Source organism: Rhopilema esculentum, chromosome 9, assembly GCF_057945365.1.
Source record: "Rhopilema esculentum isolate cy_ngs chromosome 9, ASM5794536v1, whole genome shotgun sequence".
Lineage (NCBI taxonomy): Eukaryota > Metazoa > Cnidaria > Scyphozoa > Rhizostomeae > Rhizostomatidae > Rhopilema > Rhopilema esculentum.
Window position 1 is genome coordinate 5,110,619 of NC_142823.1, and position 27,260 is coordinate 5,137,878.

At 37.0% G+C, this 27,260-nt stretch overlaps 3 protein-coding genes across 5 annotated transcripts in view; 2 read left to right on the forward strand and 1 right to left on the reverse strand.

Annotated features, from left to right (window-relative positions):
- LOC135688958 (uncharacterized) lies at positions 1-23,342 on the forward strand. 2 transcript variants are annotated; one of them, XM_089109934.1, is made up of 6 exons: positions 1-3,420; positions 14,390-14,462; positions 14,652-14,699; positions 15,707-16,089; positions 18,394-18,582; positions 19,578-23,342. In XM_089109934.1, exons 4-6 carry the CDS (start codon positions 15,822-15,824, stop codon positions 20,924-20,926), a joined length of 1,806 nt encoding a protein of 601 aa, XP_088966060.1. In that variant the 5' UTR covers positions 1-3,420; positions 14,390-14,462; positions 14,652-14,699; positions 15,707-15,821; the 3' UTR covers positions 20,927-23,342. The 2 variants fall into 2 exon arrangements, with proteins under 2 accessions (XP_088966060.1, XP_065062100.2); XM_065206028.2 differs by lacking the exon at positions 14,390-14,462.
- Positions 1-27,260, forward strand: part of LOC135688973 (mitochondrial fission 1 protein) — a 39,385-nt gene that overhangs the window by 11,024 nt on the left and 1,101 nt on the right. The window lies entirely within an intron of this gene.
- Positions 23,264-27,260, reverse strand: part of LOC135688966 (uncharacterized) — a 5,115-nt gene continuing 1,118 nt past the window's right edge. Inside the window, exons 3-7 of the mRNA XM_089109935.1 lie at positions 26,860-27,042; positions 26,030-26,212; positions 25,119-25,301; positions 23,914-24,087; positions 23,264-23,494 (exon numbers count right to left, since the gene is read on the reverse strand). Coding sequence (XP_088966061.1) covers positions 23,339-23,494; positions 23,914-24,087; positions 25,119-25,301; positions 26,030-26,212; positions 26,860-27,042 — 879 coding nt within the window. The 3' untranslated portion in view covers positions 23,264-23,338. The remainder of the gene's footprint in view (positions 23,495-23,913; positions 24,088-25,118; positions 25,302-26,029; positions 26,213-26,859; positions 27,043-27,260) is intronic.

The following is a 27,260-nucleotide window of genomic DNA, read 5'->3' on the forward strand; positions in this document are numbered from 1 at the left end:
TCTTAGCTTGGCTAATTATATCTTCGAGCCCCTACAAACAGAAATCAATAACGGTTATTAAACACGGAGGTCAGAATGCGCCTCAAACTTCCTCCTCCTGAAATTTAGTCTATTTGCCTTCGTCAAACTGTTGCTTGTACTTTTGAATAAAAGTTTCTGAATAATGAAGTTCAAATAAAATGGTCGATATCAATTTATGGATTGGCTTTCCTAAAAACTAATGCATCGTTTTAAAACCTACGTCCAGCTCACAGCCGTGAGGCCGTAATATTTTCTTGACTCTGATGAGACAAGCTAGAACAGTTGCCTGATGATCGCATGTTGTGTGAAACTCGTAATTTGAACTTACAACGGTCCTTTTCAAATCGCCAAAAGGTTTGCCGTTCTACCTTTACGGCATAGAGCACTACAATTAACTTATTCGTCGTCGTCGTCGTCGTCAGTTCGACCGTCGTCGTCGTCAGTTCGACCGTCGTCGTCGTCAGTTCGACCGTCGTGGACGACGGATTCGATTTTGCTCTGCAATAGTCACTTCTTTTTTTCTATTCAGACGCTTTTATTTCGCCTTTGCAACACGAGCAGCTTCGAAGCCCCGAGATGCTTCAAAGATGCGTTTGCGCCACTTTGGCTTTTTCGCTGGTCTTCGACTCTAATTCCGAGGGACGTATGCCAAGTTTTTTCATCGCTGCGCTAGGATCAGATCATCCTCAACACCAAACTCATTCAAAGACATTAATCTTTATTAAACATGTGAGTCATAGCTATTAGTGTCTGTAAAAAAATCTATTACTTGACTCAATGTGAAAATATTATTCAAGTAGTTTGCTTTATCAGATGGCGCTTACATCTGTCACACTGATATGAAACGTTATCAGCTATTTTATTTTTGTGTTGCTGTTCGGTTAGAAGTTTTGTAAAAGATGAATGAAGCCAAAAGCTGAGTCAATAAAAGCGGCATAAGTTTATAGAGTGTAAACAGGATGACGTCAGAGCGATCCATTCGCGGGTTTTCAGATTTTATCGATATGATCCGAAAATATAGATGTAGCCCTACAAGAAAATTATCTGACTGTCCTTAAAATTGGCAGCAAATGCCAAATAGGAATATTCAAGTATTCATTTTATACTGCATCCTTCTCCCCCTCCTTAAGAGGATTGCTTTGATCTAATGGAGTTGATATTCAAGTAGAACAGTTATTTCTTCGAATTAACCCCAGCAGCTGGGGGTTCCAAGAACTTTTGACAGGAAATTTTTTGGGTAGCAATGCGCATACTAAGGAATTGTGTTCTTATGGGGTAAAAGCCCCCAGGTTTTACAAAATTGTCAGTTTAAGCACAGTTTTCAGAACTTTAATCAGTAAATTGTGACTTCTATCGCCAAATTTGCTTGCTTTTGGAGGACCACTCCCCCCCGCCCCCCGCTCCGAGTTCGGATATTGGCTAAAGGTAAACGGAGATGCGGATCGAAAGTAAATGCTGCACATTTTAACGTGAGCACAACCATTCCTGGATTTTTGCCGGTGTACCACTATTTTCTTCTTGTCGGCTTTTACAACCATCCCCGATAACACACCAACACGTCAGCCGCTAAGAAAACAAAGCAATTTATAGTTGATGTCTGTCAGACAAAAAATGAATAATAAAGAAAACTACATGCGGGATTCGTCTAAAAACATACAATTGTTTATAACAATAGCTAAAGGTTTTGAAATTTCATTTCTAATTAAAGAATCTGACCACCATTATGGGCTTAGAAATAATTTATTAACCTTATTCAATGTTGTCTGCGTCATCACCAACATCATGAATAATTTAAAAATAAGAAGAAATATGCCTTCAAACTCGCCAAAGCCCCAAATATTTTCTTCTGATTTTTGCTTCAAACAGCCGCGGCTTTATTCTTGTGATGAATAATCGCCGTAATTTATTCCCAGCAAACACCTTGATTGCCTGTATTATTAAAGACTGTAGTTTTGATCATAATATTGGCTATTTATGTTTAATCAGCCATCATTTACAAGAGCCTGATGACCAATCTTGATCAATATTATTATTGTAACCCTATTTACTATCAACTGAATATATTTCAAACGCCACCACACCCAACCTGTGTTCCAGAACCCCTAGGAACACAGGCTATACCACACCCTGATTCGGATCCCCGCGATTTGTTAAACACGCTGAATAGATTTTCTGTGACCGTCATCATACACATTCAAAATATTTTGGAAAACTTTTTCTCGTAAAACAATCCTTGCAACTTCCCTTCTTGACCATGAATTTCCCCGGATCGCATATCAATCATCATTATTATTATAATCATCTTAGTCCTATAAAGTATCAGTTGATTACATTCAAAATGATTCGACACCATGATCCGAACCTTCTTAGCATGCTAGACACCCTGAAATTCAGACAACAGAATGTCTTTGACTTTTAGCACCATCCATCAACTAATGCAACCTTGTTGGCCATAATTTGTCCCCGGATAGAGTGAATGTGCTGGGAAAATTGGACCAAATTAGAAGTGAACATGCAAATCTATTCGATAAGATCAATTTTCACGTCTGTAGATTTTAATTATATACCACTGCAGTTGTTGAAATTAGCTTTCTGTTTTAAGAAAATTTTCAATACTGTCTATCTGTGGCTAATGATCTCACCCGGGCAGGGCTATAGACAATGGTGATGAAGATATTCTTCGACTTTCTACCAAACACAATGTGTCGATCCATTAGGCTAATTAAAAAATCATGACTTTTCCTTCACATTTACCTTTTAGCTTAGGTTTAACATCAGATAACCACCCGCCAGACATGCCAGGTCGTAAGTGTGTAAGAACGTCCTATCTTAGCCCTATTCAAAAGCTTAGTCTTATCTACCGCACCCGCTAGGAATGATGGGACATTCCTTGTATTGTTTCCAGTCGTTGCTGTGTCGACTTGTCATGTCTTGAATAGTGATTGATAAGTTTGCCGCTGCTATACGCTTATGAAAGGTGCAACCTGCTTGCAAGGGGAATAACATTTACATTTGATGCATAATACAACTGAAAAAGTTGTATCACATTTGATTCAGGCGAGTCAAAGTGTTCTTTAAACAAAAACGATGATGGCACCAATCCTTCAGAAATTGTTTTCATTTTTTGGGATATCTGTATTGAGATGTCATACTGGGTAGTAATCAGTGCACACCGAAAAGGTTTCCAGATGCCATTGACAAAACAAAGAGAGTTGAAAAACAGTCATTGCTGCGAGCATCTGCGTTTGTTAATTGAAAACTAGACAGAAACAGCACCTGTATATTGATGATGTGATCACTGCAAAGCTTGACTATTAGATGTCTTCTACGTCTACTCAAAGAAACATCAAGTCATTAAGACGCCTCTACTGGCTTTCGGAGCTCCATGCATTCAGTAAGGTGCGTTTGCTTAACCTCTTTACACCAGTCTTTGAACGTTTATTAAAATTTATATTTATATTTTTCATGCTTAACACTTTATCTCCTTTTAACCAACATCTCCTTTTTTATTATCATTTTCCATATTTAGCACTTATATCGCATTGCATTGTTAATATTATCACTTCTCATACTTAACTGATATTTTATTTTAATATAATTACTTTCTATACATAGTTACCATTAATATACTTGTCTTTTGTTTATTTCCATCGTATGCAAGGTTTGCTTCAGCTTATGCAGAAGTAAAGGTTCAATTGCGTTTTGTCGTAATTGTTATTATTAAGGCAGCTGTAAATGTTCGACACCTTTTCTCAAAAACATGAGAAACGCTTTTCTCGCTTTCCGAAACAAGGCGTTAACAATGAAAAACAAATAAAACTATCTTCTAAGGTGCTCCGCACAATTCACACTGCAATACGAACGTAATGAACCTGAAACACGTACAAATACTACTTCGAGAGTTTGTACGGTGGCGGCGGTTTCTTGTAAAGAAAATAATGAGAAACTTCAGGTACTGAAAGCTCTTTGAAAGTTCGTAGTATGCAATAAGATATAGTCCTAAAACAATACCGTTGTTAGTTTTAGTAGAGACTTCAAAATTCCAAACATAGAGAATTTAGAAAGCTTCTTTGTTGCCTTGGTGTTAACTACGCTGAAACGGAGAGATAGCAAAGACGTGATTTTAAGAATGTGTATTTTTAACAACAATGAGAAAAACAGGGATATGTATTAAGAGCCAAAGCTACATTTAGTGATAGTTTTGAAATGACTGAACTCTCTCCTTTATTTGCAAAAAAGTTATGTTTATAGTGATCCAACCAATATGCGATTTTTTCTTGCTTAGCTTCGATCGATATTCACTGGAGAATAATTATGATGCTTTGCATAGAAGATAAATTATTCTTTCAAAACAGGCCAGAGAGTCCGCGCTATGTATCTTCTCTTAAACTTGAGGTGAAGACGATTTTTAAGGTGCTTGAACAAGAGTGCCTTCTTGTAGGAATCTAGTATTTTCCTTCATAACGTCACCTGAAATCGACTGAAGACGAATATATTTGGAAAATTTCAGGTACAATCTCCGAGAATATGTAATGCACGAGTACTGGGATCGTGGCATGTTGAAAAAAGTTGCCTGTATGGCGTTAAAAATACAGAGCTACCATTATTTCTAACTTTATAGCTACCACGTGAATTTAGGGCACTTTTGAATTATATGTTTTGGTGGAGGGTAAAGCTTGAGATTCCCTCCAAATTTTATATTCAGTAGTCTTTTATAGGTTTTTCTGTTTGCAATCAATGTTGGCTTTCTAAAATAATTCTGGGAATAATATTTATATGATAAAAGAGTCCAGGAAAGTGTTCACCCGTCATCAAAAACAAGGGTCGCCATTCCATGAGCCAAGAGAAATACAGTATAACCCATTATATAGCCTCTTTTCTGCTTCCGTGGTCGTTCTTCAGAGAAGAAGGAACACAAGGCCTTTCGGTGCATACTTATGTTTCCAGTGGCCTTCCTCACAGACTTTGACATGTGGCTGCAATGTAAATGACTTTTTTGGCCTTTTTGGCTCTGTAAATGACCTCATTGCCTCATTGTCTTTGACGCCTAGATTTAGCTGCTTTATGGCCCTTCAAAATTCCTACTTCTTCGCAGGGTATTTCAATTTCCTGTATAGAATATTTGAGGCCAAGTGAACACGTAAAACGTGACAGCTTGGACACTCAATCGCACTAAAAACATTTCTAGAGGACAAATTTCACTTCCTCGTAGAATTGAAAGCCTATAAATCAATGCGGACAGAATTCCTTGACTTGCAGCTGGAAGAGGTCCTTATCATTGATATAGAAAAGAATTTACCTTTCTTTCGAATTCTCGACGTGGAAGATAACATTTAATTTTTAGCAAACTATATAAGCGAGAACATTCGAAAATTAGACTGTCCCGAAGTCTATTTTTTTGTTAAATCCGTAAGGCATTCGCACTACTGCGAGGGCATATCTAAACTGCAGTGGAGACAAGAGAAGACGAAGGAAAGTATTTCAAAAAGCCACCTAAAAATTCGCTGTTTGTTATTGTTCGTGGTTTGTTCACCGTAATTTTAGTTATTTTCTTATCTCTTAGCTTTGGTTGTGTACCTAGCTATACTACAATATTCATTATAAAAACTGTTTTGTTTCTGTGATAAGAGTTTTTGTTCCATTTGACTCCGTTGCCACAATACTATGTACCCCGTATTTTGGCTATGCTAGATGACTGCGGCTTCACAATAATGAAGTTATGAATAAATGACTTATTTATATAACTTAATATAGTATTGTCAATAATTTAACCTTATAGATATTTTTTTGGTTTTAGTTTTGTTAACATGATGTTTATTTCTTTTGATAAGGTCACATCTATATTTATGATGTGGTTATTTTACATTATGATTTAGAAAATGAAATAATGGAAGCTAAAATACTAACTGTGTTCTAACTCTAACTCTCACGTAACGAAATACGACATTATCTGTCAATATATACCCAGTCGCTGATCGAATTAGGACAATAAAAAACGCAAGTGCGTGACCGGTATAGTTGTCCAGTAAGTTTTGGAATTGATCAACATATACCAAAAGCAACCGCTATTCTTCTCTTGGAGTCCAGTGGTAATTTTCCTTTAGGCATGCGGTACTGATTGACTAACTATACCGGTCATAGGCTCACGTTTTTCTGATTGGCCTTTTTCGACCCCCAAATGGGTATATATTTTCTTTGTTGTGCTTTCCGAACTTAATATAATTTGTCGTTCGAACCATACAGAGAATGTTGCAGTTTTAGAAGTGGAAATCATTTGTACCATACCTTAACTGCGTAAGTAAGATGTGATGCCAAGTTAGGTGGTTGGTCTCAGGCTTACTTCAGCCAGCAGTAACTGACAGAGCAGGGTGTCAAGGGAGCTCAAAGGAAACTGCCAACCTTTCCTTGGTTTTCTAGAATAAGATATTATTTAAGCGTTGTTTTTCTTCAGCTAGTAAAATTCTCCTTTTTGCCCCGAATAGAGCTTTAGTTGTTTGTGTTTATATACACAGCCCTGTGTAACAAGCCTGGTGAAAGCTTTCCATAGTGAAAGTGACCCGCCCTATCCCATTTCAACACGTCCCTTATAAGCTGAGATATTTTGTTCCCAGTCGATGTTAAGTTCCCTCTTTAGCACGACATCCCATCTTCTACAAGCCACGGCCAAATTTTGCTGTCACCTGTATTATTTATCTGTTATCTCTCGTTTAAAGCTCGCTGGGCTTGGTACATTGGGATGTTTTTGATAATACCTGAATGATTCTTTTGATTACCATCATAAGCTTTCAATAATTCATTTTTGGGGAGTATTTAGGTGACAGTTGCCATTTATTACATGACATACCATTCATTCTACTTCTACTGCTAACAAACCCAACATTTAAAACTATTTTATCATTTTCATCATCATAATGATAATCGTGTTCAATTTGTTACCATTGATCAAAAACTCCAAAACCAAAAGCTTTTATGAGAAATCTACAGCTGCAAAACCGGTGCTCAGTGATCTACGATCAGATAAAAAAGTTACAAACAGTTGGTTTATAAATTCTCATTTAGCAAACAACCTGAAAAATTTACTATCTTTGAAATTTTGATGTGAAAGTGTTTCATAATTAATTTTTATTCATCCCCGTTTTTGTTAGTTGGTGGCATTGATGTAGCGCTCTGCTTGTTGACGTTTTGGTATCTTTATTCAAAACTTCGAAAACTTCTTTACAGCTAATCAACTTTCAAAGCAATTCATCCAGTCTGAATTGTTCCCATGAAAATCCTCAAACTCGATTAAATACATCGCTGGTAGCACAGAATAGAAGTCCTGGTAGAGTATAACCTAGTTTAGTATAGCGAGAATTGAGCCTTGTTATGTGCGATTCGTTCACTAATAAAACCATCCTTGACTAACGTGTCATTTCCAACCCAGCGTGTCTTATTTTACGTGCAGAGGACACGGAGCCAGTGAGAGAGACAGTGTGTTGCCTGTGTAACTCTGATGTGAACTGAACTGACTAACATAAAAATTAACATGCTTATATACAGAAATGAATATCTAAAATTAACATGAATGATGTAAGGAAAACAAAGGATAGGAAGGGCTAGGCCCAGTGTGAATAGTTTATGAATTGAGATTAGGTAGATGTGTAGGGTTGATGAGGGCCTAAACAAAAGAGAGGAAATGTTGACATAGTGATATGTTCGTAGAGTGTAGTGATGAGGTAGTGATGTGAAGAAATTACTGTAGGTAAAATAAACAAAGTAAAAATGGATGGCGATAGGTGAGGAAAAATTAGAATGAATGGAATCGCTACACTAGCACCATCCTAAGTAAGTGATAGGATTTTGTCTGGAAATCGAGATCTTGTAAGAAGAACTGGACTACTGCCCTTGAATCACGTGTTGTTTTAAGAATGTCTTATATACCGTGATCTTTTGTAAATGCAAGATTCTGGTGGTGGTCACGATTGCATGTCACGATTGTATGTTAAACTTGTCTGGCATCACCAATGTCATATATAATATGTCATTGAAGATAATATTTAACTCGTATGTTACAGAGTGGTTGTTGCCGTTTATAAAGAGCTGTAAACGTTAAGTTAACGGTCTTAAACTGTATTTCTATTTTTTCCAAATCTTAGACACCGTTCACTGATAAAATCGGTGAAATTTCACCTTTATGGTGTTTACATGGACAGGGTTATATGAAAACGAATGAAATGATGAAATTCAGCTGGTATTTACGAATTATTTGAACCATAGCCCCTGTTGTTGTGGCTAATAGAAGCGAGGATGTTTTAAAATGGAAACTTTCGGCGCTGAAGTTTAGCCACTGCCATGAAAAGTTAATCGATGCCTGAAAAGCAAAAAAGGGTTTATCATTTGTTTGCTTTTCAATTTTTTTATTTTTGCTCACAAGAGTTCACTTCACAAATTACAAAAAACAATTTACAAAACGATACTGCAAGAAGCATTACAACCCTATGGTCATTAACAGTTAACTACAATTCTCTCGAAGTCTGACCCAAAATAGATTCAGAATGATGCAGATTGAGGATTGAGATGTTGGGGTCTGCAGGCAGAGCTCTAAGCACAGCCTCTTCTATTATGTAATGAAATGGCAAATAAGCTTTAGAGTTGCTCAATCGGCTTCAATTTTCTATCCTTTAACAGTCTTGTCACACTCCTTTTCTTAAAAAACCAGTTTTTTGTAATCTCAATGTTATCTTAATCTACGACCTTCTCTATTTGCTGGCTTTGGTATGACTTGCGGCCGTTTAGTTTCACTATGATGGTAGCAACCAGGATTGAAACCAATACATCTACTCTGTTACAGGAGTCGATATTTTAGATACGGAGTTTTTGTTGCGTTCTCACTCAGTTCAAGATATTAATTCTAAAATCTATCCCTAGCGATAACATGTGTAATGCTCTCCTGGAATTTTGCAGAAGTTAAATATTAGTGTATTTTGAAATGATGTTGCCATGATTGAAATTACTTTAGATCTTTTCATGACGCAGATTTTAGCTCATATATATCTCAACATGATTAAAAGATTTCACTTCCACTTTGGTGGAAATAGTAGATAGAGTGACGTTCAAATTGAAATGGGGTTCCTCAAGGCTCACCCCTCGCTTCTTTATAAAATAACATCTCCAGTATTGTTCGAGTTATTTTAGGGTCCTTGAAGACCCATTGCCTATTGATACCTCAATCCTACAATACCAGTATGCTTCTGCGGGACCACTTCAAAAGCGCAAACCATGAATTCTTGTCATTTCGCAATACAGTGATATTATTTATTAATTTTCTTGTTTAAATTCCAAAACCGTAATTCGTGACGATTTGTGACCTGCTTGACATTCAAACCTGAGATACATTCACTTTAATCAAGACCACGCGCCGATTTACCAATCATTCTGTTCTATAATTTGCTTTGTATTCAAGTAGTCACGGGACCTCCAGTAGGTAGCTTTTTGTTGCTTCAAAGTCGGTCCAACTAGTTGGCCAAACGATTAGATTTCGCTCGATTTTTCACCCAACTTTTCGCTCACGTCAACAAAATGAAGACAAATAAACGCAAAGTGGCTGCCGTGCTTATCTTACATGCAAATGTCCTTTTGCATTAACTTGACAAGCTCGAGCATCATTCGTTTCAGACAGTAACCATCACTAATTATTTTATTTCGCTTAAGCAAATTACTATTTTTAGGCATACTTTTGTTTCTTTTGATTAATTCCATTCTTAAAATGGAACTCATAACTTAAAAGGGTCCCCTGAACCTAGAGACCCCATGGTAGTATGCTTTCCTGCCCCCTTTTGGCCGCCCCGCTCTTGATTATATCCCTAGCTCTTTTAAAAATAACTAAGCATAAGAGATGACAACTGCGCACGCGCCCACTCGACCCACTCGACAAGGTGGCCAAACGATTCGATTTTCATTCGACAACACCTTTTCACTCGACTTTTTTGATAAAGATCAAACTTCACTCAATCTCATTCGATGCCATTCGACCTGCTCGACAAGGTGGCCAAATGATTCGATTTTCATTCGACAACACCTTTTCACACGACTTTTTTGCTAAAGATCAAACTTCACTCGACGTCACTAGACCCCATTCGACTCGCTCGACAAGGTGGCCAAACGACTCGATTTTTCACTCGATTTCTTGTTGAGTAAAAAATCGAGGGAAAATTCGAGTCGTTTTGCCGGGGTTAACCCGAAAATGGTCAATCAAAATTGAGTTTTGACCTGATCTCTTGAAAATCGTTGCGTTTCGGTTAAATTGTCTTCACGAGTTATTTAAGTATCCTTGCATCGTCGATCTAGATAAAAATTGCGCATCAGGGTGCTTACTTTTTGTGTAGTGCTAGACTGTTTCACCTGAAAAAACCCGTTATGTCGAATCAAAATTTAAGTTTCCTTTGCTTGTGTAAGAATTATAGATACGAAGAAAATCATGGATGATTTGTATTTGAATTTGTTTCTACCAAGCATCCGTAGGTAGTTTTAGGACTCCGAGAAGCTATGCTTATAGAAAAGTGCCCTGGTCTTTGCTTTCGATGTGATCACACCTAGTGTTTCCTATGCTTGACATAACAGAAAGCAATGGCTCTCCTTTGAACTAAAGGCGGTGACCCTGACCATTATGCAAACCTCGTATCTACTGTTTAATGGAAAGCGTCTCACTGGAGCAGCTAATTTGTTGCGATTTACTCGACATGCAAGAAGCTCCCAGTATAACGAAACATTTTAAGCATGAAAAAGGCTTTTGTCTAGCGTGAGCAATGAAAAAGGCTAATGTCAAAGATTGTTAGATCACCTGTTCGAGAAAGGAGCAGATAGAGCACCGCTTACCAGAACCGATCACCGATTTCAATCATATTGTATTTGCAAACGGATTTGCTTGAATAGAAACGGACTTTGGAGATTTCTTTTCCGACGTTATATACCAGCAAAAAGGTGCAGCAGCGCAATCCCTCTTTAAGGTATCGATGTTAATACCAGCAGACTGTAAGATTCAACGCAGCAGGTTACGAGTTACGACCAACTGTAAAATTGTCCAAAATGAATCTTCATTCATAACAGTCCAGGTGTTGATTTTGGCATTCACTTAAAAGACTATTGATAATAAAGCGCGCTCGTTGTAAAGCTTGATTGCTGCCCTGGGTAAGATGCTCTTCGCAAACATCCTACCTTTCTGACCCTGCCTTGCAGATAATCGAATCGCAGTTAAGTTCGTATGTTGAGGTAGTCTGCAACTTAATTCGGCGTTGGCCTATTCGTTTCTTATATGCAAACAATTGCTGCTCGACCTTATAAGAAAGTGCTTACTTCTTGTCAGCCAAATGAAAGTCGAATTTCCAATATTTTTTATATTTGAGATACTGCTTTAGCAAATTTTCACATTTATGCGATTATCTCAGGGCTATCTTACCCTTCCAAATTGAATGCAAAACCAAATGGGAATTTCATTAACTGTTGACTTTGTTAACAACAATCCAAGGAACAGAGTAGGAGCTTTGGAATTCGGGAAGCTTTTCGTAAAAGCTGGCTGAACAAGGCTTTCAGTTTTCCTGGCAACCGAAATTCTTCCCATGAATTTCTAGCAAGCTGGCCAAATAAACACAGAGAAAGGTGTTGCATCTTGTTTTTAGCGTGCGTCACCAAATCACCGTCAAGAAAGATCGATAATAAACAATTATGACATCTGTATGCTTGCACAAAAAATGCCTAATGTTTTGTTTAGCATGAAATCAAGGTTTATAGGATGGCGACCAAAGGCAAACTCTGTGTTATTATTCCTTTGTACGAACAGATCCTGGTTACCAAGTCACAATCAAGTTTGGAAGGAACGATCTCATTTGCTTTCCGAATACATCTGCACACTAAATGTCAGTTATGCTTAATATTTTATTTTTTTTGTTTTGATATTTTGTGTTGGTGTTGGTGGAATAAAAATGATTGAATGCTAATTACATTTTTTTCATTTTAAGAGAAACTTACAAAGTTTTCAGCACTGAAAATTTTTGAGTTTTCTTGAGAATCGAGTACTTAAAGCTTCTTAAAATTTTATTTCATTTATGCATAGCTACTGATACAATAAAAGCATAAGTAATATACTTAAAAGCATAGTTGAATGAGTTTCTACGTAAAGAAGTAGTTGACATATGCTGCACAGAAAGTGAATCCAATTTGAATACGTAAGAATTATTTCGTGTAGTCTGTCTTATGTTTAATAAATTCACATGGTTTTGAGGGTGATCAATATCTACATAACCTTCTTTTTGAATTTTGGATTTCAAAAGTCTGAAGGAGGAGACTGTCGTTCGTATTTTCTTTTCTTTGCTTTGGAAGTATCAAAAGTATCATCTACTTGTTTCATTGCTTGTTGCATGTTATTCCAAGTTTACCTACACTTCTGCTCAACTTTGTCTAGGCCACAGAAATATGTGGTTGCCATTTTTACAAGAAACAATTCTATGCGTACGTGGATTTTGTTGTTTTGAGAAAAGCTGAATTTATACATAAGAATAAGGCAAGCAACGACAATCTTTTAATTATTTATCATATTAGCAACATTTGACTGTCCATGTTTAATAATTTCCCCTGTTAGTTGAAAACACCACATAAAGTTTAAGCAAATGTTTACGGACATATTCAGTATACGGTAGAGTAATATTCAGCATAAACGGTAATGAACGATTTTATTCAAACGTTTCGAAGTGCTATGTAGCATTATTAGAATTGATTGGGAAATATTACTAATGTTATAAATTTAGAAACGATTTTCGCAGCTTGCTTCATCCTTCTGTCCCAGTGGCGTACCCAGGGCTGCAGCAGTGGAGGGGGGAGGGGGGAGGGGGTCTGGGGCGGAGCCCCCAGATTTTTTGACCACGCCCTTCAGACACTCGCAAATGCGTGGAAACGCCCTTTTTGCGAAATTCCCCCCCCCCCATTATTTGATTCATGTCAGCTACGTTACATAGCGAAGTATTTTACAATTGTTATTGATACCAGCTTACAGTATACTGGACCCCCCCCCCCCCCCCCAATATGTTTTATATCATTTTTGGACAAATCTCGAGGATCATAATTTAGAAAAGTGGGGGGGGTCCGGACCCCCCTATTCCCCCCTCGGGTACGCCTCTGTTCTGTCCATAATTAAACAGAGTTTTTACCCTTAACAGAGTACGTCGCCGATAGCTAGGATCTTTCATTTTTTGAATTCAAGAAGGATCTCTGAAACTTGCAGATTTTTACATTGACTGGATCTTCGCGTAAAATAAGCTTTGTTGAAATACTGAAATCACTTTGTCAATAGAAGGCGCTTTTTTGTAAGGGTGCTTTTAGATATCGTTCCACAATTTAAGTCGATGCAAAAATCGGTAATGAAAAACTAAGAATTTTTTACGTTTCTATAAAAAATGATCAATCGAAATATCAATTTGATCACATCTATGATTGACTTATTCAGATAAGATTTTTTGCAAATTTATTTCAGGTTAAGTCTTTCAAAAAGAGCTTTAGAAAGTTCAAATTGCGTTTTTAATCTTGGCAATTTCTTTATGCGCAAACCTGTTAAAATTGCAATTACATCGAGTACCGTTATCTGTTATGATTTGATATAAAAAACGCCGTTGTTATTCATCCTAAGCAAATTTTATCTTTACAGCTAGGCACAAAAATATCCTTGAGTAGCCAATATTTGCTTAAATATTATGATTACATTTGAATAGAGTTAGAATAAATATAGAGTTAAACGTGGACGACTGATCCTATGGAAGCAATAAAATAATTTACTTTTGTTTTGCTTATCTAACGAAACATTTTGAGCAATCCACCTAAAGAAAATAAAATGAAATGAAGATATGTACAGTTTAAGATCTATGATGATGTGAGACCGTGGGTTTTGATTGTCCGTATGTTTTATTGGAATTGCTACTGTTCAAAACTTATGGCAAGATGTCAACTGTCATTGTTTTTATTCAAGATCGCAATAAAAGGACTTTGCTCTTTTTTATTTGTAATATGAGAAGCTTTGATGGTTTTCCTACAATTCTGCGAGCATTGTGTGTTTTACTTGGTAATAAAAACAAAACTTTGTAACAATTTAAATGGTTCTCTATTCATGCTCAATCCACCTGTTTCTTGTGTGTTTTCATTTTTCTCGCTTGTTTACACTATTTCTTAGTAACAGCAATTGTGCTTGGCTAAAACGTCACGACTTTGCCACTTCATTCATGACATCGTCTGCAAAGTCAGCTTCTTCAAACAAGTTTGATAGCAGAACATATCGTTTAGCAAAATAGCGATTTAAATTAATTTTTACCGATTTGCAATATTGATCGATGTATATTTGATGTATAAGACGCAACATCTATTGTCTGACGAGCAAACAAGATAATGTATTTCCAGTTTGAGATACCAGTCATAACGAAAAGGTTTGCAGTCACGTTGAGTAGTAAATATCATAATTCACGCTAAAAAACCGAAGGATACCTTCTGTTAACTTTGATAAATTTTATGAATGTTTCTATTCGACTTTTTATTTTATCATTCGTGCTTTTATGTAGCATAATTGACTGGGTAGAAAAAAACATTTATTTATTGAGGATTTGCTCTTGTTTCAGCACCAAACTGAGGACAAATATATTCGTGAAAATATTCTTTTAAGTGAGGTATGTGTGCTTTTCTTTATCAAATGTTGTAATCCAAATGGTTGAACTTCCCAGTATGTTAAGTTATAAAGCTCCTTTTTAAAAAACATTGAACATTTTAAAAAACACCAATTTTAAGGCTCTTTTTTCAAAAGCCGAAATTAGTTTAAAAAAACACTGAACTGCGTAAGCTTAAATTGCTTTATAATTTTGATCCTTTGACACAACTTTGAGTTTACGCTTTCAGCAAAATTTAAATGGCCTATGGTGCAAGATAGAAATTCAGAGAGGGAGGAAGAACTGACGAGAAAATATTCAACCTCTGTGTTTCTTTACTTTGAAGTACAGCTAGAGGAGTATCCCCTCTAGCCCCCTTCATCGAAGGCCCTGATTAAGATTACCGAAATTAATTAAGCAACTAGCCTAGCAACCACTTAGGGAAGAAATTAGGAAAGATATTCCCCTATAGTCAAGTGAATTGATATAAGTTATTTCCATGACTAGGTATTTTATAGAGACAGCTATACTTTTGATTTTCAAGTGTTTTATAGCTTGTCAAATAGTCTCCACAGCTACAGGGGTTAACATCAAACAAGTGTGAGCCGTCTTTAAGCGTGTTTGTGAATTGCATCCAAATATTTAAATGTGTGTTGTGTTCTTCAACAGTTCGCTCCAGAGATCATTGTAGAGTTTCTTGAGACCGATATTGGGTTGCTTTATGTCCAATTGCTAAATGTTATGTATTTATATCTAATGGAAATTCTTAAATTTAGTACATGATGTGACTCAGCAATCGTAAAGGTGATTTTTCTGATGTGATTTAAAGGTTCTGCAATATCTTGTTCGTGACGTTTTATCAATTTTCTATTTGTGAATTCGGTTGCCTTGACTTTGAATACATTTCTCTGAATATGTTAATATATTGTTTGTTTTATTTACCATTTTCAGGTCTTGTAGTAAATTTATTGAATAAAAAAATTTAGGTATTAATGCTGTTCATATGTCTCATATATTTCATTTTCTTCTAGGTTATATGCTCAAAAGATGCTATGAGCTGGCATTTGCAGAAGAAAGTTTTACAGGCTGTTACTAAGCTGGGAAATATTTTTGGAAAAAAATCAATTTTATTTGTTTGTGTTGAAAATGAAGCTTAAAGATTTATTTAGAAGAAAGCATGTTATCAACTTGGAAGATTCTACGAATTTAAGAGAGAAAGAGCTGATCAGAAAAATATCAAGAGTTGGACACCTTCGATTGAAGTTAACAGGGAAAAGCAAATTCAAGCTATTGGATAATTTAACATTTATCCCCCCGACAACAACGTTCGAGCTAGTGGATTACCCTGGGCATGTGATGCGGGCAAGGGGGTTGGAGCTGGTTGGTGAAAAGAAAAGAGACGACCAAGGCTTCGGTATGTTTATATCACAATGTGCCTTTTAGGTTGGAATCTAATAGAACTTCGTACGTGTCTCCTGTTCTCGTTAAAAGATGGGAAACCGATGCTTTTTGAGTAAAATATTGAGCTGCAAACATGCTGAATTATAATTAATTGAGAGCGCTTTGAGAAGAAAGATACTTCGTGGTAGAAGAGAGAATGTTTTGAGAGGGAGGTTTCAGCTTGAACTGATTTCTTGATGCTTAGAAGGCAATAGGAAAGGATCTAATTAGAATAAGGAACATTCGTCATTGTTTGAAGAGAAACAATGATAGACAAGTATTTTCCAAAAATAAGTAAAGAGAAAATCACAATATATGAGGATTCCTATACGGCAATGGATTAGCGTCCTGAACACTAACCCAACATAATGTAAATGTCATGATTCTTGAGATCATTAACACAACTGTACGCTCGCAGAAAAAAATCTAGTAGTTAACCATAAAGTGAATTCAAAAATCGCCAAATTAGATTAGAACATCAAAATGTACATGTTAGGGTACAGTGACACCCTTTCTCCCCCCCCCCCCCCCCCCATTGCTTCATATTTCGGAGAACGCTTCTCGAAATTTTATAATGTGAAGTGTTTGACTAATGCATTAAATTAAATTTACCATCAAGATAATCGTAGGCGTATGAGACATAGGGGCTAGGGGAGGCTGCAACACGCCCAATCGGGCAGAATGTAACGATTTCAGGCTCAAATTGGCAATTTTATCTCAATGGAACAACAATCTTCGGGCAAGACCCATACGAAGCTCTCTGCTACGGCCTTGAAGGCAAAAACAAATAATCATTGAATATTTGCTAGAAAATGAAATTATCCCAGAAATATCTAGTTTGATATTTACCTTCTACTTTAGACAGTGTAATCAAGGTCTATGGACGTACAAAGCCAATTTTCGAATTAGAAATTTTCAAGTTGTAATCTTGTTTGAATGGCCAATTAAGCCATTCCAATCACAATTCATCTTATTAAGTATTTAATCGATGATTAGTTTTTAAGCAAAGATTTGCTGTGAACGTAGTTTTTGTTTAATTAAGAAAACCAAACAATTTTGCCATTTGTCACTTCAGGCCTGTTTTTAAGTTAAAATAATTAATGCTTCGATCCTTTTCCCCCAAAGCTTCGATCTTTGCCTCTTATAGCGGTTTTATCCAATGAAAGCTTAACTCTTAATCGACCTCAAAAACCTTGAATTAAAAAAACTATAGGACATAATTTATAGAATAATTTGCGTAGGAATTTAATCGCCTGCTGGAATTTTACGATGCACGTTATTTCCCAAATCTGTAGTTTTTTTCCAACGACATCACCAGATTTGTTATTATGCTTCCTTTATTAAAAAACCCTGCAACCGGACAACCTGTCCCCCTGACGAATTTTTCTAGCGCTTCTCCTGTTCAAAGAACCTGAAAATTAATCCCCTGAATATGATTGTCGACAAAGTTATGTTCTAAATGTCATTCGTAAATTAATACCTCAATTGGAAAACATATTGAATACCTTTATCAATTTCATGGTAAAAGCAAGTTTCATGTTCTCAATAATCGAGTTCATGAGAACACCTTTCTTGGTTTTTGTTCAAGCGTAATGTAGTATCATTTTGAATGTAGTAAAATTTTACACTCTGTGTATTTTCTTTTCATTTATAACCCACCCATCAAGACTCCCTCTGTCGTGTTGCAAACAAGTCACCAATGCTATTGCATTTAGCCCCCTCCCCCATTCAATATATGACGCTAGTTTTTCTTTGATAATATTACTTTTAAGAGACTTGTGCTAGACTTGTTTAACAGTTGAGAAATTCTGAGAACCCAGACTCAGTTCTGATAAGAAGATAGATGTTTTAAAAAGGAAAGAAACTTTCAAATGCTTTGCTTCGCTTGCATTGTATATCTCTTTTATGGCATTTTTATCATAAGATTTTTCTGATTGCTGTTATCATCATTTCAGCTGGTGGCCATTAAGTTCTGGGTAGCTGAGAAACGTGCAACACTGAATAATGGCCGTAGTTTGCTAGACAATTCCCCCTTTTGAAACACTAGCATGGGCGGTTTCCGATGAAGATGCTCACCTCTTTAAAAGGCGGGGGCTAAAATTTGATGCAGTACAATTGTGTTCCGATATCTAAGGATCACGTTACCGCTGAAAGAGCGTTTTGTTCCATGGAGGTATATAGGCTCCGGGTGAGTTTTAGGCGCCCAAACCCACCCTTGAATCTAGTCGTGATCACTTATCGCAAACTACGATTGCAACTGTACCATTTCTTTTTCTAGTGGAAAGCAGTGCCTTTTTCAGAATGCCAAACCTTTGGTTCGATGGTTATGTGTCATTTGAAAGTTCACAGACTGCTGGACACTTCATACGGCTACGCGGAAACGAGCTGACGCTTGGAAGGTATGACGGGAGTAAAATATTCAAGGAAGAGTGTAGTTTCAAGATGACAAGACATGACAGCTCTTGTGGTAAGAAAGCCTTTTCGATTGAAGTCTTCATAAATCTACCCTGCAGTGATGATAGTTTGAGCGCATCGTTTATGACTATACCAAACTAGATTATGAAGTCGCAGTAATGAGGGACTCAGCATATAGGGAGCCAACAAGTTTGGAACCCCGAGTAATCTTCCAAGTCATGATTTTGGCGGTGCCTGTAAAGTCTTGCGATGACAAGCAATCTAGAAAAGTTCTGTACTCTTACCCTGGGTACCAGAGCCACAAAATTTCACGCGCGTGAATAGAAAACCAAGTGGAGAAGCGGAGGAGCGTCTTGCTGACTCCTATCTTCTGTTTCAGCCCTCGAATTTATGTGGCTCTGGTATTGAGGGTACTGTGCTAAAAAAGTAACAACATTTTAGAAACAAAGTTACTCTAAGCGATTTGGGGCTGTATTTGAAATTAAAAGTGATTCACAAATTTTACCTTGCCTCATTTTCCCAATTTAAGCACTTACATTAATTATAAGTAGAATCTATTGTGGTGCACAGGTGTGGAACGAAATCCCATTACAAATAAGAATTAGCTCCACGATTACCACGTTCACAAAGAAATTAAAGGAATTCCTTCAAAATTAGCATCCTTTCCTGAAGCACGATTCTTAGAGAGACCAGCATTATATGTAAATTAATCTCTACTTTCTTTTTTGGTCTTGGTAGCTGATAAAGTTTCTGTGTTTAAATATGAACCTGCATGAAGGCCGACCTCCACTTCAATTTTTTTGTTTCCGCGCATTTAGCGGCCGACCATGCGCGTGCATATTTAAAGATCACTTTGGGGACAGAGAGCAAATTTCGCTCGCCTTGGTATTAGACTGTTCCACTCTGAAAGTGACTTCGCGTGAACAAGCTGCGAGAAGCCAATAAGATAAGGAGATTTTACGCGTGCATATTTGCGCGAGCGAACAAAAAGACTGAACTGGACGTTTTCGCTAGAAAAGATTTTAACTGCAACTGGTTTTTTTGCAGGGGAATGCAGTTTTGCAAATGACTGGGTAGAAGATGAAGCAGGTATTGGCGTTGTTGTATCTGATAGTGAAGATGTCAGCCAAGGAAAAGATTCCAGGCGCTTAATGGTCCCAGAGAGTCCATCAAATGTGCGGAAACTGCCTGGCTTGACTGCAGTCGATGGGCCCAACCGTAGACAAACTGTGGTAAGAAAAGACAGCGAAGAATATCGCAGAAAGAAATTTGTGACTTTTAATCAAAGAAATATTATACACGAACACGTACCTGTCAACTGGCGTAATAATAACAATGGGTTTGATTGTTCTCCTCTAAACAGCGCTCGAGAAATCACCAAAAAGGAGGATTGTAGTTATGATGGATCAGCGAGTGAGGAAAGTTTAGGTGTTGATTATAAAGCGCTAGATGCTGGTAGGAATGTCAGAAGGAAAATGGCGGATACAAATTTTTACGATTTGAAACATTTGACTCAAAATAATGGACTAGATATCAAGACTTTGGTAATTAAGGAAGAGAACTTGGAGGATCCTGAGCTTGCAAACGAGGTTGGTTGTCGATTAGAGGCTGGTAAAGATTTGGAAGATGATGTGTCAGAGATTTCATCATGTTCGTGTGACACATCCACTAAAGAGTCCTTTTCTTCGTCTAGTAGAAAATGTTCTTGCCATGACAGCTGTGGGCTGTTGGGTGAAACCGCTGAACCAATAAATGTACTTGATAAAGTATATAGATACAATTATAACTGGCAACCCCCGGATGGTTGGCAAAGTATTGAGAAAGAGAATTCAGAATATGATAAACGATACGAGTTTTCAGATGTCTGTAATACCAAGGATCGGAAACTTTCAAACTATGAAGTAAATGCAAAAGACCATTATGAATGCCAATGGATAAGTGGCATAGGACAGTTTGGTGAACTGGATTGCGAATCTTTACCCAAAGTTAGTCCGGATGTAAATAATGGAATTCGAGGGAGTCTTTCGATCAATGAGCCAAGTCATCGGACAACATATAACGGCTCCTCTGAGTCTGTTAGCAATGGAATCATAGATAAATACAACGATAATGAATTTGAAATGGATTGTAATCAAACAGAAAAGAAAATGCATAAAAGGCTGCCTGGAACTTCAAAACATTCTAGTGATGAAGAAATTAATACAATTAATGACGTTGTTCTAGTATGCCTGTCTGATGACACGCATCACAAAAAAGACGCCATTTTACATCTGTCTCATAATGGATTACTAGACTCAGAGCGAGATAGATCAGATTCAGGTCTGCCTCTCAGTCCATTTGTTAATGATATTGCAGCAAAGAAATGTAAAGAAAAGGGATTCTTCAAAGAGTCCTGATATATGTTTGCTTACATTGTTAATTGAATATTCGGTAGCGAATAAGTATACTTTATTGCAGATGGTTTGCAACAAAGATAGAGGGTTTAGAAACATCGCTGTTGCAAGTTGTATTTATATATTGCTATATGCAGACTTAAAACCTATTGCTAGATCGGACTCTTTTGATTTGTTGCATCGGTCATTTCATGGACCTCTTTGGAGCCGCTGGGGTTGAGTTTTGAAAAAATACGGGGGCTAAAACTGAATAAAATTAGCTTTACAGGTGTTTTATTTCCTAATTTTTTTTGCATATTTCACCCAGCCTACCGTTTCTTTTAGTCGTTGTCTGTACATTCCCTACAACCTTCCTCTTTTTCTTGCTCCATTTCAGATGTTCCGTTGGTGTCTTAACGTCCTTAGTTCAAGGCAGAATGTTTTTTCCCAAATAGGTAAGGCAGCAATGAAAGCCATAGTCTTTGAAAGTTCCTAGTAAGAGGGTCATCATGTTTAATACTAAAGAGAATGAAACACATTCATGTATTAACGGAACCAGAGTCAAAGTTACACCAACTGAGCCCAGTTTAGGCCATGTGTGTTTTAAAAACAATGATTTCCTTTCAAAAGCAAGATGATTTAAATGAATTTACTGATTTTTAAACTTGTATCACGTTCAAGTACACTTTTCATCGAAAGTTCTACTTTTGTAGATTCTTCTCCCAGACAGCCTACTTCTTCCCTTAAGATAAAATGATCTAAGAATTTAAATGTTTTGAAGTGCTCGCTTCAAAAACCCTCAGATCAACAGAAAATGATGTCTTCCCAAAGTTTAATACAAATTTTATCTTCCTTGTCGAGGAAATTAGTGATGGTTGGTCTAGCAATGGATTTTCGCGCATATATATTGGGTGTTTTTCAGATTGAAATTATGTACTTATTTCATTAAAAATGAATGTTTATATTTGAATTGCCTTATTTTGATAAATATTAGAACAAAATATTGTTCAAATAATGAAAATCAATTCTTTTTCATAATAAGACCTAGACACATTTAGTTTTGAAATCGGTCATTGCAATTGGCCATTCTATTTGAAATATATTAATTTCTCGCCATTTCCTGCTGTTTTTATGATTTTGACTATTATAATCTGCTTGGTAATAGCTTCAGAAGGAAGTAAACAATTCATGATAACGATAAGGAAACAACTGCGCGCAGACAGGTGTATGAAAGCGGACGAAAAGAATCAAAAGAAGAGCAAAGATTTCCCGCATTGGTCCTGCATCTTTTTCGTTGCAAGGCCTATAATGCGGTTTCATTGCTGTTTGCGGCTGAACCATAATTGTGCTTATTTTGCTGACATTCAAGAAGAATTCACCGTTTCAACATGTTGAATGTACTGAGCTTTCCTCTGCGCACAGAGCTTAAAGAACTACACTCTTTTTTTATAAGAACAATTTTATAAGAACACGAGCCTCAAAACTGGTCAAAACTTAAGAACAAGCTGAGGCTGAGCTTCTGCAAAATGCAATTTTGAACAACGTTTTCGCTCAAAATCGAGGATTTTTAGCGATGTGTGGGTGCTTTTTCGATGAATACTCAAATTTGTCAGCAAATTAGGGCTGTCAAACTCACTTTGTTGGCAAATGAGGCCTGAACACCTCCTTAGAGCGAAAATGCTAGCAATAGCACTGCTTACACCCTCTTAATTTAAGAACAAATTAAGAACAATCCAGCCTCAGATTTTCGAAAAAATTAAGAACAGTCAGCCTGAACTTAAATTTACTGGTTCTTATAAAAAAAGAGTGTAACGGATGCATGTTTTTAAACAGCAAGACGTTACTAGCTCTGCTTCTAACGGACAGCTTTTTCTTTCTTTATTGAAAGATTTCTCTGAAGTTATCCTACAATCACTGCCAATACTATTTCTACTTTTAAAGTCGATTTTAACCGCTACCTCTCCACATATGAAAAATATTGGCTGACTACAAAATGGAGGAAATTAAAAAGTGTGTTTTCTTCGATGATATCTACCAAAACTGCTCAAGCTGATGGTTTTTAAAAAACCATTTAGGCAGGCATTCTAATCACCGAATGACGGGTAGGCATTCTTTTGAAATAAGTTTTATAGCTCATCGCCTTATTTTTCAAAGCTCATCGGAAAATATTAAGCCTTTTTATCATTACCAGCATCTCGAATACCTCTTTCAAGGGGTGCTCGTTAATTACAAGAAGCACCCCTGCCCAGCCTTCCAGCTTTTTTTACAATGATTGCCAAACCCGTTTTCAAAGCGGGGACACAATAAAATACTGCTTCAGGGCCCTTGCAACTGGCAGAACAAGAGAAAAAAGAAATAATGTGCAGCTATTTATTATATCTTTTTCAAGCATATAATGAGTAGATCTTCATATCAAGTTCGTAATCAGAAAATAGTTTAACCAAGGATCTGGTTTCTGATGAATGACAAGACCTTCTGGTACAATTCTGTGGCTCTTGTGATTCCCTGACTGACAAGGTCCCTGATTTTCTGTTCCACCTTCTGGAGCTGAACGCCGAGGAACTTGGCGGTCCTTCGCAGTATAGAGCAGGACTAGAAGGGACAAGCAAAACGCATAGAAAAGAAGCTTTTACGATAATTCCTTACTATGAAGTTATAACAGAGCTCAGTAATGGCGATAAAACTAGCGGCGAAAAAGCATCAAATTTGTAATTTGCTTCAGATTTGTCTTCTGGTTAAATCCCTTCATTTGCTCCTAGCTCTCAAGATAACACGAAAAATCGTGTCTTTATTTAGATAAGAATATATTCCTTATAGAGTAAGGACAAGACATGAAATGATGCTAAGTTCTCTCTTCCTATTCAGCTCCTGGTATCTCGACTATGTTGATGACCTAATCATTAACCAAAACGTTTATCACAAGGCATGAGATATAAAGTATTCCATCCTTCTACATATTTTTTGCTGGTAGCAGTAGTTGACAGCAAAACCAATAGAAAAGCGTTACTTACGATAGATGAAAGGTGATCTTCACATTGGATGTTTTCCTTCAGGTATTCCTTTACGTAATCGAAGATCTCTTGAGCTTTGTCGTATCCCTTGATCAGTGCATCTTTCACGGCCTTGTCAACTTTTTCCTTGCTAACCTTGAATTTTTGAGCCAAATCTTTGGCAGCTGTGCATACCTAATACAAAACCCATTCCATATTAATGCAATAAAAACAAGATGATCTCGTTTACCTAAAGATATAATGGATTTTCGTCAAGTTTTCTATTATCTTTGAACAGTTAAACAAAAAATGCACGTCTGAGTGGCATCTCTTTTTTATTAGTTGTTTTTATAGGCCTTAACATGCCTGAGTTGAGTTTTTTTCAATTAAGGAGGACAATATGTTATAAATATGGAGATATTTCATTGTTTGTTAAAGGGTTTATGTCGCCTTAGCAGTTGGCTATTAAAGCAAAAACATTGGGAGTGGAATCTTATTGTTTCGTGACTTTTCTTTTCTGCTTCAGGAACTTTCATTCAAACTTCAAAATTTATTCTCGTCAAAATTCAAGCTGTCAAAGTTCATTCTCGATCCTTTGCTTTGTACTAAACAGAAAGATAATTGTATTGCATAAGCCAATGAGGCTTAGGACCCGTGTCCTTTTAGTGTATCATCATCATCAGGAACAGATGGGTCAGTGCTGACCCGCCGTGGCACGCGCAATGGTCGTACGCCAGGTGTCTCTGTTTCTTGCGCTTCGTAGAAGACCAGACATTGACATTCCCAAGACCTCTTTAACATCATTTTCAAGTTTTCGCCGTATACTTTAGTAAGTTTAAGTGTATATTTGCTCGAAAAGGCATAAAGCTGTTGCTGTCAGTAGCAAAAATACATATGAGACAGTGTCACAATGATATCTTGAGGGCTACGCATTGCCAAATCCTTGGTTCCTTCAGCAATGAAGCTACCAAGGCGAAACGCTAAGAAATATCGTCGCTGTCTTTGAGGTAAAAAGACGGATAAATTGGGAGGTAAACAGTTGAAAGTTTCCTAATAAAAGAGCCAGCCCAGTCTTAATAATCATAGTGAATACGCATGAAACTCAATCACTGCTGCGCATGCTCAAGGTCGCGAGATTACTCGTTTCGTCGTCTTCCACAAGAAATGCTTCGGACGTCAGGGACAGAACTATCTCTGCAATTTTCAAATATAAATTTAATACTTACTGCATCAGGAAGGAAGTCTTCGCATGATTTGCTAGCGATCTCGTTTTCGTAGAATTCCTTGACTGACTGGACGATAGCAGCTGTTGTGAGGTATCCCTTGAGAACTGCATCCTTAACTGCTTTGTCAACCTTAGCTGCAGTCAACTTTAGTTTTGCTGCAATTGCCTTCATTTTGTTACAGAGCTGAAAAACGACCAAAAAGTTGATGCAAAGTTTTATAAAGTCTTATAGAATGTATTAAAAGACTCACCGAAAAGGGACAATCCGATCCTGAAAATCGTTGGTAATGATTATAACTACATGAGAACTAATAAAATTGATCTCTTAGCCGGAGAGGCCTGTAGATATTAGGCAAAATGTGTTGAAAAAGACAGCCAGTCCTAAAATGTTCTATTGATGCTACCTAAGTGAATCTCATAGTCTTCCATATGCGCCGTTGAAAAAGGTTTTGTTCTACTCCTATACTTCAAAGAACGTGGCAGTGCACTCATAATTTAACCCGAAATTTACTCCCTATCACTAAATCATTCAAGTCAAAATCAAATATTCCGAGAATTCTTTGTGTAAGTTTGACGTAGTGGACTCGTGAGTAACTTAAACGTGTTTTATATCGAATACAGTAGCCTGTCACTACCACTGATCTAAAAAAAGACTATTATATATCAGTGGTCACTACCGATTCAGCATTTGCAGAATTATCTCATCTTCTCTGCAATACGCTCAACTATTCCGGGGCTATGTATTCTAAGGTACATTGTCGTGTTTCAGGGACATTTAGAAGCTAGTGCACACCTTCACAGGGCCATAAATCCCACAACGAACTATTCTGCGTCACAGAGTGGTCAGTGACGCAGGCTAACAACGAGCACGTACTATACTTATTTGAAAACAAATGTGACGAGAGAACTTACATCACCAGCGAGGATATCTTCGCAAGTCTTTGAGAGAACTTCATCTTTCAAGAACTGGATGACATTGTTGTATATCTCATCCCTGTTTTGGTATCCTGCAATAGCGGCATCAATTACCATTTCGTTGACCTTTGCAATTTGGACTTTGAGTTTAGCTGCAATTTCCTTCAGCTTATTGCAGACCTAGGAAAACGTTTAATTTCATGTGTTAAAAAGTCTTAGAATTACTCAACCGAATACCATATAAAAAACGCAATTTTTCCCCTTGCATTTTCGTTATCTATACGTAAGCCATTCCAGGTCTAATCATCATTTATGTGTGCAGAAACTGAGTCTTAGCGTCTCTATAATAGTGTCTCTTACGATATGATTAATAATCATGATTTATTCGCCAAATTCAATCTTAAAGGAGTTGATATTACAACAGGAGTTCATTAGGACTTTCATTTTGAAACCGAGACCGGATATAAACTCTATCTGAGAGCCCGGAAACATCTGCAGTCGCACTGTTGATGACCGTGATTAAAAAGCAAAAGCTTCAAAATTCAATTCAAACGAAGAAAGTTAACATATCTATACAACTCCTTGTTTTGGTTAATAGGTAGCAGGACGATGGGTACTGTTCCAGACTCACCCTGGACCAAAATCTTGAGCTGACCTGGAGAAGCTGAAGAGATACCAGAGGGCTGAGTCCAAATATATTTACTCCGGGAAGGCTAGGATGAAGGCTGGATATTTCAGTTCCTGGCCAATTTGTATTGTACTACCGAAGACACTAGCAAATGATGATCCAGATAGAACAGATGGAGTTAAAAAACTGGTTTACTTACTCTTGGTGCCAGGAAGTCATCGCATGTCTTGCTCAAAACTTCTTTCTTCATAAATTCAACGACTTTGGCATAAATTTCTGTTCCGGTGGTAATTCCCTCAGCAATTGCCTCTCGTACAAACTGCTCCACTTTTGCTGCTTGGATTTTCAAAACACCGGCGATTTGACGAAGTTTGGTGCATACCTAAGTCGAAGTAGCGAAAACTGATAACCAAAGATTGTGAAAGGAGAATATTGCAATCAATTTTTGTTTCCAATTGATCCTTCGTTAGAGCTACAGCGGAATCCGGCCAACTCAAATTCTTTATGCATCAAGAAAATAGTTTGGAACACTGGGAGTTTCTTATACCGCGGGCTCCTTATATTGTGGGATCGTTACACAGTGGGTACTCTAAAGGGCCA